At 41.3% G+C, this 14,029-nt stretch overlaps 1 protein-coding gene across 2 annotated transcripts in view; it reads right to left on the reverse strand.

Moving 5' to 3' along the window:
* Positions 1–14,029, reverse strand: part of RNF13 (ring finger protein 13) — a 107,298-nt gene that overhangs the window by 79,354 nt on the left and 13,915 nt on the right. The window contains exons 2-4 of one of the 2 annotated variants that reach the window (XM_025181159.3): positions 10,828–10,994; positions 7,575–7,698; positions 2,851–2,931 (exon numbers count right to left, since the gene is read on the reverse strand). In XM_025181159.3, coding sequence (XP_025036944.1) covers positions 2,851–2,931; positions 7,575–7,688 — 195 coding nt within the window. In that variant the 5' untranslated portion in view covers positions 7,689–7,698; positions 10,828–10,994. The remainder of the gene's footprint in view (positions 1–2,850; positions 2,932–7,574; positions 7,699–10,827; positions 10,995–14,029) is intronic. The other variant, XM_006115934.5, reaches the window with a different exon arrangement.

Here is a 14,029-nt window from a genome sequence, read left to right on the forward strand (position 1 = left end):
TATCTCTACTATTTTGGATTTTGCTGTGGAGCTTTGATAGTTACCCCAGATTTACTCCATACCAATTTAAGTTATTGTAGGTTAAAGCCAAAAGATTAAAACGTTTGTGTTTACTGTATCCATTATCTATACTGGTGTGGCCTAAAAACTATACATTCTGGGATGAATCATCAAAAGTAAACGCCACCATATAAAAGCCCCATAAAATAGCAATAAAGATTACTTAATACAAATGATTTGATCCTATATGATAGGTGATTTGATCCCCATTTTTATCAGTATCTCAGGTTTCAATTGTGCCTTTAAAGGTGCAGCTTTGTGTTGGGGGAGTCAATGGAATGCTAAATTCACTCAGAAGGCACATCAAAACATGCTCTGTCTTGAGCTGGTGTCAGTATTTCCTTCTGTATTCAATCTATAGAGGAGGCAAATCTGTTAAAACTACTAGTATGCCAAGCCAGCTGCTCAGCTCATGGTTTTGGCTCTAGAGAGCCCTAGTTCAATGCCTGGAGTCAGCCAAAGTGGCGGCCATCATACTGGCACAATGCTTCCAGGAACTCTGGAGAATGCAGGTTAAGAGCAGCTGTGGACAGGGCCAGGCTGGAGCAGCCCCCCACTCATTTAGCTGGTTAACTAATTACACAGGATTTTATATCCCTAGTTCTGAGCATAAAGACTTTCACTGTATCCAGATACTATGCTGAGGTTCCCTTCACCCTCTTCTCCTCTCCTCTCTTCTTCATTTGTCCTCTTGGCTCCACTCTGGTTGCACATTTGCCTAGGAACCCAGTGCACTCTGCCCTACAATCTGTAACACTGAGGCTAGATCTACACTACAGAGGTTTTGCACAAACACAGTTGTTATTGTGCAAAAACTCATGGAGCATCCACACCTCAAGTGTGTTTTTTGTGCAAGTAAAATGAAAGAACAGAGGGGTTTTTCGAGAGAGCGTCCATGCAGTCTAGACGCTCTCTTCTGCAAAAACGCATCAAAAAAGCAATGTGCTTTTGCAGTTTGGATGCACTCTTGTGCAAGATGTTTTTGCAGAAGATCTCTTCTACACTGTGCAAGAAGCCTTCAGTGTAGACATAGCCTGAGTGGCTTCATTCAGAAGAACCACACTTGAAACTGTTCAAGTGAGATCCCCTTTCTCCTGGGTCAGGATACACCAGTTGGAAGTGAAGACACTAAAAAGACTCTTCCTGGAGCTTGTGTGTATTTAGTAATATGCTCTGCTTATATTCAGATTATGGAATGCATGCACTCTGAAGACATGCTAATTCAGAATTTTATGGCCAGTCCCCCTAAATCTGTACTAAATCTTCCATCATTGGGTGTGGCTACTTCCGGATTACCTTTTTGTAGACAGTAAGGTGTCTTGTCAAAAGTATTTTTCTTCAATTCTAGTTTGCAGGTACATTCCTACAATAACTCACCTGCTAAATTCATTATCAAGGTTTAGAAAAGCCTGCCTGAACTCATCTAGAAAGAACTGTTTTTGGCAGATACTTTGTCTCTTTATGGAAGTGGACTGTCAAGAGTCTGTGAGCTCAGCTCCATAATTTCAGCCTCCATAACCTATAAAAATAACTTAATGAAGAGCAATGTAGTAATAACCTTTTCCCTGCCTGGCTAAATTCAGTTATAATAAACGTTTAGCAACAGTATAGTGTAGTATAGAAATACAAAGATGCGAGATTCATGTCTGCATAGCTCCAGGATCTGTTAAAATGTCCACTTTAATCAGTCCATATCTGTTGCAGACAACCTTTAATATGTACTTCAGATAGGGACCAGTGTAATAAATGTTAAATACAAGAAACTTTTCACTTAAAAGTATCAAGGACTTTTTCACAAAAAAACAATGTTGCTTAGTACAATGTAGCTATTCAGGATGGTTCTTTCTGCAGGGCCGGCCCACAACATTTTGGCACCTGAGGTGGGGAGCTCAAATGACGCCCCAATGCCACCTTTTCTCCTGCCTGCCTGTTATGTCTCTTGTGCCCTCCTTCCTACAGCACAGCACTTCACCATCTCTGTGCATCTAGAGCAGAGAGAATACATATGCACCAGCAGCAGATACCATTTTTTACATTCTGGGCGTAGTGGTGCCCCTCCCCCCCACACACACAGTCAGTTTACCTCATGGTAAGGCCAGCCCTGTCTTTCTGACAACCTCATTGTCTAAAGGCCAGCTCAGCATCTAACTGGCTTTAGGCACAACACCTTGCAAGATGGGGCCCATATGTTGTTGTGGGTTTTTTGTTTTGTTCTGGGTTTTTTGTTTTGTTCTGTTTTCTTATAATATGAACTATAGCACAGGTGACCACCAATTTTTTTCCTATAAAAGAAAAAAAACTGACCTGGCCCCTGACAGAGAAGGAAAAAGACACTCCTCACATTCCCCTCACACACCAGAACCTCGGGGGGGGGAGGAGGGGGAGAGAGCTCAGCCTACTAGATTGTGTGCTCCGCGGGGAATGGCGGAGAGGGCACCAGCATGGGATCCCCTATGCTGGGGAGCGTTCTGAACCTCAGGGGCTGCATTCAGGCAAACTGGGAACCACATCCGGCCCCCGGGCTTTAGGTTCCCCACCCTGTGGATAAATGATTGCAAGCACTGAGAGGAACTGAAGGCCCTGATCAAGCATGGACACAAAAAGGTGTATTGAGGATGGCACCCTGTCATACTTCTCTTTTAGTCCATTATTAAAGGTATATGTGAAAATTATAAATCTGTCTCTAAGCTAGCATTCACAAAGTTATTTCCAATATATTTACATAGCACACAAAATGCACTCTTAACAATTTTGTTTTAGCTTATACTATTCAGAGATGCTACTTCTTACCTTCAAGCCTTCAGTTGGCAATCTGTAGCCAAACCTTGCCGGTAGATCATCAAATGTCTGAGTTCCATTTTCAAAATTATACTAAACATAAATATAAAAGAAAAATCAGATCTGTAACATGTATAAAATTGAAAACAAAGAAACAACCTCACATTCTTTAGAGCAGAACTGTGCAAGTTTACTCGCAAGGATCTTTTATGGCTCATCAAAGTGGTGCTCCCCTTTTGCAGTCTTTAATCATTACTAGTTCTTATACAGCACTCTTTATCAGTAGATCTTAAATTGCTTTACCAAAGAGGTCAATATGTCTGATGGTGGGTGAGAATGGATTTAAACCAGGGTTCGGCAACATTTTCAGACCAAAAAGCCAAACTACATCAAAATTCAGAATAAGTGGTCAACAAAGTGCTGTAGAATGCCCATTTGCATGACTGGAAAATATACAACTTAAAATTATTGATAATTGACATGATGAGTAATATTAGCATAAATTAAACATTAAGGCTACGTGTCTACATTGGCCCCTTTTCCGGAAGGGGCATGGTAATTTTTGAAATCGCAATAGGGAAATGCGCGGGGGATTTAAATATCCCCCGCGGCATTTAAATAAAAATGTCCGCCGCTTTTTTCTGGCTTTTAGAAAAGCCGGAAAAGAGTGTCTACACTGGCCCCGATCCTCCGGAAAAAGCGCCCTTTTCCGGAGGATCTTATTCCTACTTTGAAGTAGTAATAAGATCCTCCGGAAAAGGGCACTTTTTCCGGAGGATCGGGGCCAGTGTAGACGCTCTTTTCCGGCTTTTCTAAAAGCCGGAAAAAAGCGGCGGACATTTTTATTTAAATGCCGCGGGGGATATTTAAATCCCCCGCGCATTTCCCTATTGCGATTTCAAAAATTACCATGCCCCTTCCGGAAAAGGGGCCAATGTAGACGAGCCCTAAATGTTGACTGTGGCACATGAGTCTTTTTGTGGATCTAGTCTTGTCTCCACTTGTTTCCGTTGGGTTGCTACAACATTTTAATGCATTAATAAAAACAATACAAATTATAAAAATAATAAATGAATACAGGCAGTCCTCGGGTTACATACAAGATAGGGACTGTAGGTTTGTTCTTAAGTTGAATTTGTACGTAAGTTGGAACTGGCATCCAGATTCAGCCGCTGCTGAAACTGACCAGCGGCTGACTACAGGAAGCCGGAGGCAGAGTTGCTCTGCCCCGGGCTTCCTGGAATCAGCTGCTGATCAGTTTCAACAGCGGCTGAATCTGGACGCCTGGAACAGAGCAGCTGGGGCGCTGCTGGGTAGGTCCCCGCAGCGCCGCACCTCGGCGCTGCGAGGACCAACCCAGCAGCACCCCAGCTGCTCTGTCCCAGGCGTCCCCAAGACAGCTGCTGCTGAAACTGACCAGCGGCTGATTCCAGGAAGCCCGGGGCAGAGCAACTCTGCCTCCGGCTTCCTCTAGTCAGCCGCTGGTCAGTTTCAGCAGCGGCTGACTTGGGGACGCCTGGGGCAGAGCAGCTGGGGTGCTGCTGGGTTGGTCCAGTAGCCCCCCCCCCCAGCAGACCAGGGAGACACAGAGACGCTTTTCTCGCCCTGGAGGACACGGGAGGCGGGACCGCGGCGCATCTGGGCGGTCCTGCCGCCCGCGTCCTCCGGGGCGAGAAAAGCCCCGTTCGTAAGTACGGATCCGCCATAAGTCGGATCCGCGTAACTCGGGGACTGCCTGTAATAGAAGTTGAAGTGAAATATGAGACCATCCCACCATAGAGCCCAAGCACTCACCTGCCAAGGGCTCTCGCAAGCTCTGTGGCATGGGGTGAGAGGCAGTGGGAAGTGGCTCTCTGCAGCAGGTGGGAGCAAAAAAGCCAGAGCCATCAGGCCTCTCCTGAGGGCTGGAGCTGGGGCCAGGGCTACGTGATGGCTGCGCAGCTGCTCCCAAGGTGGGTCCTATGGGCAGCTGCCCGAGCTGGAGCCCAGGATACGGTGTGGGTGCTTCTGGGGCTGGGGACACAGTATACCCCGATACTGTAGCAGCCATACCACAGCCCGGCTTCAGATCTGGCAGCCACCCGTCAGGCAGCCCTCCCCAGGAGCAGCCGGACAACCACTAGGTGGCCTTGGCCTTCCACTCTCCCACCAACCCCACTACCACCAGCAGCTTACCTTCCACATACAAGGAAGGTGAGTGCTGCTACGTGAGGAGGTGGGCGGGATCACTATTCCATGTACGTGTGGGTACAGGCACGCACCCTAGAGCAGGCAGTGGGCAATAATTTTTGATGGGGGGGCCACTCCAAGAATGTGGTAAGTGGTCGAGGGATGCCCTCTTGTTGATGAAGGAGGTGTGGAGGTTTGAGATGAAGGTTGGGTGCAGAAGGGATCTTGGGGTAAGGGACTGGGGTGTGGGATTTGGAAGGGAGATTGTGACCTCCTACTCCCCAGCGCACATCCCCTACAAACAACTACCCCACCATCATGCCCCTCCCTTGTGGACTTTTCCTCCAGCATGCTCCCCCATCACCTACCCACTCCCAAGCTGTTCAAAGTATGCAGAGCACCTCCACTTTCACATATATAAACACATGAACACGTGAAGCTGCTTTGTATAAACGTAGACCAGACTGTTACCAGAGGTAACAAAATATGTATGCATGTGCCATATTGCAACCTATCCACACACCCATACTATATCCTGCCAGTTTAAAGCATACACTCCTTTGTGCTAAGCATTCCTCCACACCAGCCCACTGTACAGGGGACCTTAAACATTCTTCATCCCTGAGATAAAAAACAAACAATCCTTAATTAACAAAATCTCTCAAGGTTTCTGTAAGACCTTCACTTTCCCAGATCTCAGAGTGGCTAGGCAAGCATTTCCTTTACCACTGAAGGCTCCTCCTTCATTCCACTATCTCCTTTGTATAACCTTGCTTTAATGAACCTCTTGATAATCCCACTGCTTCTTCATTTAGCAGGAGGTATCATCAGTGTTTTGTTTCTTTGTTTATTTTAGAGTACTTTGTAATTCCCCCATTGCCATCCCCCCAAAATATTGTGAGACATTTTTCCACAAAGAGGCCTTTGGTGTTACCCCTTCTTTTGCCCACCAAAAAGCCCACAAAACTTTGAAAGTAAATTTCAACTAATTTTTCAAATCACCATAACTTTAGAAAAAATATTTTTCTGAGTTTTACTGAACTTTACACACTCACACACACAATTCTCCTAGCATAAAAAATGGCATGCAGAAAGATTCTCTTCCTTCTGGGAAAGGGGGAGAGGAAGACTGAGATTTATAATAGAAAGTAAGTTTCATACCTAGCTATTTCATAGTAAAGCAGCACATTCATTTCTTTTTCTAAAATAAACACCTAGAAAGAGATGCTGAAAAATTATAATAGGGACCTAATAAAACCTAAGTACCAAATAACACAATTCTGTATTTGGCAACCTTGCACTACTACAAATGTGTGGAGCTTGTAACCTTATGCATTTTCTTTGATTACTTAAACATCCTATTTAAGATAAACTGATGAGAGAGAAAGTATCTTAACAATAATACCCATAGTGATACCCAAGGAAAACAGAATAGCTGACTAGAGCTATTATATTTTTTTTCAGTGGCTTGAACGCCTATCCTAAAGAGAAAAAGGATAACTTTCCTCACAAAACAATTATGTATAAATTGATATAAGTAATTAAACACTTTTCTAACATCATATCCAACCAGGAGATCATCTTCGATGATACCTACTTAACATTTAATTCAGCTGGGGATGTGGGTGTGTGTGAGTATATATATATATATCTTGACAATATGGAAAGGTAACAGATTACTTTTCTGCTCCTGAATCAGGCACCAATCTTCTAAGCACTTAAACACATGCTTAATGTGACTATTCACCTATATTAAGTCGAGGTCAGTGGGTCTACTTATGTACATAAAGTTAATCATAAGTGTGAGTTTGCAGGATCAGGGCCTTATTCTGTAGTGTAATATAACAATAAAAACCTAATCTGCATCCATTCATGTTCATGATAACACCAATCAGTGTGAATAGATCACCTAATACCCTTAAGACCCCTTGAAAATTCTAGCCACAAAATATAACACTTCATTCTACAGATTTCTAAAGAACTCCCAACTAGTTTCCCTGTTAATCACAATTGGGTAGAACATAACTTGCTATATCCAAACAGTATTCATCCCTTTCTAATATTTTATGCTGCATCTCCACAAGTTCAGAACTTAATGTAAATGAGTGAGAACCTGAGAAGGGACTCTTGCTTTTAATCATATTGTAAATTACTCTGGACAGACTCCTCCCACATAAACAGCAGCAAAAAGAATTTTAAAGAGTCCCTAGAATGTATTATGGTCAGCTATCTAGTTATTTATTTTTACAATTAAATTAAATCAGTGGAGACTTCTTTTTAAAGATCTATGGCATTAAATGATCCTACATACTTTGGCTGTAACTTTCACAGGATCCTAAGGGAGTTAGGTGCCTTACTCTGAATTCCAAAGAGATCTCAGTACCTAACTTTAACCTTCCCTGAAAATCCTACCCTCTGATTGAATATGCTTGATGTAATTAATAGTATAGGTGATATTAACTTTGCACGGTAGTGTTTTAAAATATATTACATGATATGATATATAAATAGGAAAACTTGAAAGACATTGCTGTTTAATTGCATGTTAAAAAATTTATTATACTTACTGCTAAAATGTCTGCTTCCACAGGCAAAAGGTTTAGAAAAGCAAACAGCTGAACTGTCAGAATGGTGTATATTTGAGTGGCAGACAACATTAACATTCCTATTGACAACAGCATTTTTAAATATCTGGAAATAAAACAAAATAAATAATCAGGACATGTAGCAAATATTTTTCCTAATATTTGTTAGTCTCCTAATTATCAGAACAAATTAACCAACATCTATTTAGATTAGCTTAAAAGTTGACTTTCAAAAGAGTACTTTAAGAGATGTTATTCTAAATGGACAAGAAAGTTTTACCTGTTATTACTAGTTCACAATTAAGAACAGGTTGCACAAAGAGTGTAATTTCTATGGGGTTCGATGTCTATCTAGATTACCAGAATGGTTAAATATTCAGCTAATAGAAGCAATGAAAATACTTTATGCACACAATATACAGCTATCCAAGCAACTTACTGTTGGCATAAAGTAGCAGACATGCATATTCTTAGCATACTTTAACATTCTTCATTTTTAACTTCCCACCTCTACAATAAACACAGTGAGCCAAATTATGCTCTCAGCTAAAGAAACTCCATTAAAGGCAATGGAGTTATTTTGGATTTACACCAACATAAACTGATGGTGTGATCTTGACAGGAATCAATCACCTATTAATTTTGGAGTCTCAGTGGGATTAGTAAATGTGCAGCATGTCTCACAATCAGGCAATGAAAGGAAAAACTCTGGTCCAGTACTTCCTATTTGTGATCCAAAGTCTCCTGTGAAACGTGTGTGATTTAAAGACCTTTTAAAAGGCAAACATTCCTGTCAAGTGATTCCAAAGGAAATACATTCAGCTCTGCTTTTAACTTTCCAGCTAAAATATAATTTATAAAACAATCGATGTAAAGAATTTCAGAACTATTGTATTTTGAAAACAGTGAAAAAATAGTAATTTGTCTTGGAATAGAAATGAGATACTGTAACAACTTAAAAGATTTAACCATTTCAGAAAGAACTTTTCCTCAAAAATCCAGCCAATCAGTTTTAAAGTATTACAGATGTCTGACACACATATTCATCCATCAATATTCTTTTAAAAAGTCTGTAGATAGCTGTCAAAAGGTGGCCTACTGTTACTCTGAGTTGACTTTTAGGTTTCTAAGGTCACTAGCTATTTCCTGGCTTTAAATATACTGATTGAGAAGGTAAAATAAGTTCATGATTCACATCTATCCATGCCAGGCCTGGTCTACTCACAGATTTGGTAGCAGTATACCTATTTTAGTTAGAAGGTGTGACTTTAAAAAAAACAAACTAAAGTAACTGGTACAAGTCCTTAGGTATGAAAGTGCCATCAGTGAAGCTTAGTCTCCTCCCTGCATAGAAAAGCCTACACTCATCCAAAGCACCTTTGTACTGATGCAAATGTGTCAACAGAAAGGGTGTTGTATTGCTATAACAAAACTCATATAATTAAAGTGGTACAACTTTTGCGTGTAGCCCCTTAGTTTTCTATAGCACATATCATTATAGCATTAACCACTGCTTATCTTTCAAACAATATTTCACAAATTTCTCTGTCAGCAGCCATTCTTTGAATGAATGGGGCTGAGTGCCACAGTATTAAGCTAATATTTCAAGTATTTAAAAATAACTCATTCTACACATTCATTTTTAATTAACTTTTTGCAGCTACTCAATTTTTGTTGGTTTTCACTTTTATCTGTGGACAACTTCTGACTGTTGATTTATTTAGGCAACACAGAAAAAACCAGTAATTACATTAAGCAAAAAAGGAATGTGATCTACTTCCCCATTGGTTTCAATAAATTCACATACCTCACATCCCTGTCATGGTAGTACAAATTGCTTCTATAAGGCTTTGAGAATTTTTCACATACTGTAATTGTCTCAAAACTCTCCTTCTGATCTCTAGTACCTTTATGATGATAATACCCAACTCATCAATTACTGAGCAAAGAAGATATAGACTGGATATCTGGAAAAACTTTCTAACCATAAAGATAGTTAAACTGCTCAAACAGGCTACCTGTGGATGAGGGCAGTTGTGGAATCTCTGTTTTTGGAGAACATATTTAGCAAACAGCTGTTGAGGGTGTTTTAAGTCAGGCCTGGGCAAGGGCAAGAGGCGGCCTGGCCTGGGGGCCAGATCCAGCCCACCTAACACTTTGATCTGGTCCACAGACTGCATATGGCAGCTTTCTATTTATATCTTGCTGTCCAAGTCATCGAATTTCCAGGTGGTGGGTCAGGCAGCAGGATTCCATTTAAATAGCTCCCAATCATGATGCTACCCCAGCAGGGGCAGGAACTGTGAACCCTTTGCTGTGTTTATTAATTCAAAGCCTCTGGCCCTCACAACTCTGGAGGGAGGCTAGTCCCCAGTCCCGCCTCTTTCTCTCTGGCCCTCCCCTTGTGGGAGTGGAACTGGCCCATGTCCATGTACAAAATTCATTAAGTGCCCCCCTGCAAGAATTACTGCCCACCCCTGTTTTAGGTACACTTAATTTTGTGTCAGATTGGGGGAGGAGCAGAGAAGCTCCACAGACAAGTTGAAGGGATGGATTCACAGTGGTTCCCAAACTTTTTGGCATCACGCCCACTTTTTGATTTTTGAGAAACCCTCATGCCCCTAACCCCCCAAAAAATAGCAGCAAAACTTGCTGAGCACAAAAAAAAAAAAAAAAGAACTGACGGGGGCCGAAAAACAGTTGAGGACCCTTTAATTCCTGGGACCAGTGTTTAAAAAAAGGTACCAGTACTCCAGGGGAAAAGTTTGTTGGCTCCCCCCCCAAAAGGTTGCCCTTATAAGAGCAGAGCAGGCATTGCCCTTTTAAGGCGGCTATTTTGTAGTCTGTCCGGGACGCTCCATCCTCCCCCTGCCCCAGCCAGCCCAAGCTGCGCGTGTTCTGGTGGATGCCTGAGCCAGGAAAAGCAGAAAATATCGGACATTTCACATGGTATTTTCTGATTTTTTTTTGCCAGATAGACTGGGCTCTTTCTTGGGAGAGGGGGAGTGATGCAGGGGGCTGGGTTGCCTCACACACACCCCTTGGAATTTCTTCACACACCCCTATGGGGGCGCGCTGCCCAGCTTGGGGAACCTGTGGATTAGATGACCTTTTCTGTTTTTTCCAATCTTACATTTCTATATAGCATTTTTCATCAGTAGATTTCAAACTGCTTCAATATTATTCCTAGTTTAAAAACATGGAAACTGAAACACCAGAAGGTAAAGTGACTTGCCTGAGATCTGTCAAAGCCAGGACTAGAACTCATGTCTCCTAAATTGCTGTCCAGTTCTCTAGTCACTAGGGCACACAGTCCAGCAGCTAACATACATGACTGAAAGTCATGGAATCTTGCATCTCTTCCCAACTTAAACACTGACTGACCAAAAATATGACTGACATCTGTGAAACAGGAATAATGTTATCCGCCTTTGTAAAGCACTTCCAAGAGCTAGAGATAAAAGGCACTGTTATGCTTTTGCTCAGCATCAACATTTTAGCACAAAGCATGCCTTAGGCAACAAGTTATGACTTTAAAGTCCATGGTGAGGATTTTCTAAAGCAACTAGTGATTTTTGGGGGGTTCCTAGCTTGAGACACCTTATAAGAACTTGATTTTCAGAATGTGCTCAGCATGTGTCTATAAAAATCTTGTCTCCTTAAGGTGTCAAGTTTTGCACTCAAAACCTCTAGTAACTTTTGAAAGTATTTGCCCTCACACTTTGTAAGTTCTTTGGAGCAGGGATTGTCTTTGTTACATGTTCGTACAATGGTGCCTTGATCCATGATTGGGACCCTGGGCGTCACTATAATACAAAGTAATAGAGTATAATTGTTCATATTGCTATGCTATACCTGGGGAGCTCCAACTGTTTGGAACTATAACTTGTAACACTGAGTTAGATCCTCAGCTAGCATAAAAATGCATAATTTGTCGTTTTTAAATGGAGCTATGCCAGTTTATGTAAACTGTGAATCTGGCCCTTATTATACAATTCTGTTGATGTGCAAAAAGGGATTGATCTCAGCTTCCTTTTCTGTACTTGTTTGATTCTACAATGCTAACCAGTTAAACTATACTTAAACCATTAAAATCAACAATTTTATCTTTGAGTCATCAGAGGGAACAAGTTTGCTCTATTGAATAACTTTGCAGAGAGGAATTGCCCTTTAAAATTGCTGATTCATTGTTTTTGGGGGGCTGTTTTGTTTTGCTAGGCAATTGTCTTTAGGAATTCCTTCTAAAAAATGTTCAGAATACAAGGTAGGGATCCAGAAGCCTCATTTGCACGAATAATAATTATTTCATAAGTGGTCACACTCAGGTCAACAGGACTCTTTCTCACAAGTAAGGTTTGGCATGACTTGAGCCCTCGATGGTAAAACTGTAAACCATTTGAAATCAAGGTGAATAAATGATTTTTTTAAATAAAAAAAATGATGTTTTTATTTATTTATTTTTAAATTAATAAAATACTAAATTGCTAATTTAAAAACAACAGTTACAATTAAATCTTATCACAAATTAAAGGCTAGTAAACACTGCCTTACCAGCATGCTTACCAGGGTAACCAGTTAACTGGCGCATAGCTCAGCCACAGCAGCCTCACAAGCAGTGAACCGGTTAACCAGTTAAACATATAGTTTAACTGGTTAACATTTTAAATGGGATTTTACTCTATCACAAACATACTACACCTACACTTACAGTCTCATACAAATGAATTAATTGGTCTAGACTATCCAGCCTGACTACCAGCTCTTAAACAATTAACAAAACTATCCAAAGCCCAAAATTTGGTGGTGATGGGGGGACTTCAACTATCCAGACATATGTTGGGAAACTAACACAGCGGGGCACAGGCTATCCAATAAGTTTCTGGACTACATTGGAGACAACTTTCTGTTTCAGAAGGTTGAAAAAGCTACCAGAGGAGAAGCTGTTCTGGATTTGGTTTTAACAAATAGGGAGGAACTAGTTGAGAACTTGAAAGTGGAAGACAGTATAGGGGACAGTGATCATGAAAGAATAGAGTTCATGATCTTAAGGAAAGGTAGAAGGGAGACCAGCACAATTGAGGTAATGGATTTCAGGAAGGCAGATTTTGATACGCTCAGAGAACTTGTAGGTAAGGTCCCATGGGAAGCAAGACTGAAGGGAAAAACAACTGAGGAAAGTTGGAAGTATTACAAAGGGACGTTGTTAAGGGCCCAAAAGCAAACAATTCCGCTGTGTAGGAAAGATAGAAAATATGGCAAAAGACCAGCTTGGCTTAACAAGAAGATCTTGCATGATCTCAAAATAAAAAAGGAGTCATATAAAAAATGGAAACTAGGACAAACAACAAAGGATGAATATAGGCAAGCAACACGGGAATGCAGGGGCAAGATTAGAAAGGCAAAGGCACAAAATGAGATCAAACTAGCTACAGGCATAAAGGGAAACAAGAAGACCTTTTATAAATACATTAGAAGCAAGAGGAAGACCAACGACAGGGTAGGCCCACTGCTTAGTGAGGAGGGAGAAGCAGTAACAGGAAACTTGGAAATGGCGGAGATGCTCAATGACTTCTTTGTTTCGGTCTTCACCGAGAAGTCTGGAGGTGTGCCTAACGTAGTGAATACAAACAGAGAGAGGGTAAGTTTAGAAGATAGGATACACAAAGAACAAGTTAAAAATCACTTAGGAAAGTTAGATGTCAGCAAGTCACCAGGTCCTGATGAAATGCATCCCAGGATACTCAAGGAGCTGATAGAGGAGGTATCTGAGCCTTTAGCTATGATTTTTGAAAAATCATGGCAGACAGGGGAGATTCCAGAAGACTGGAAAAGGGCAAATATTGTGCCTATCTATAAAAAGGGGAATAAGAACAACCCAGGAAACTACAGACCGGTCAGTTTAACGTCTGTCCCAGGGAAGATAATGGAGCAGGTAATTAAGGAAATCATGTGCATAAAGTGATAGGGAATAGCCAGCATGGGTTTGTGAAGAACAAGTCATGCCAAACTAATCTGATAGCTTTCTTTGATAGGATAACGAGCCTTGTGGATAAGGGAGAAGCGGTGGATGTCATATACCTAGACTTTAGTAAGGCATTTGATACGGTCTCGCATGATATTCTTATTGATAAACTAGGCAAATATAACTTAGATAGGGCCACGATAAGGTGGGTGCATAATTGGCTGGATAACCGTAGTCAGAGAGTTGTTGTTAACGGTTCTAAATCCTGCTGGAAAGGGATAACAAGTGGAGTTCCTCAAGGGTCTGTTTTGGGACCCGTACTATTCAATATCTTCATCAATGATGTAGATATTGGGATAGAGAGTACTCTTATTAAGTTTGCAGATGACACCAAACTGGGTGGGGTTGCAACTTCTTTGGAGGATAGGAACATAATTCAAAATGACCTTAGCAAGTTAGAGAAATGGTCAGAGGT

The sequence above is a fragment of the Pelodiscus sinensis genome, chromosome 10 (assembly GCF_052426305.1).
Source record: "Pelodiscus sinensis isolate ZL-2025 chromosome 10, ASM5242630v1, whole genome shotgun sequence".
In the NCBI taxonomy this organism is placed as follows: domain Eukaryota; kingdom Metazoa; phylum Chordata; order Testudines; family Trionychidae; genus Pelodiscus; species Pelodiscus sinensis.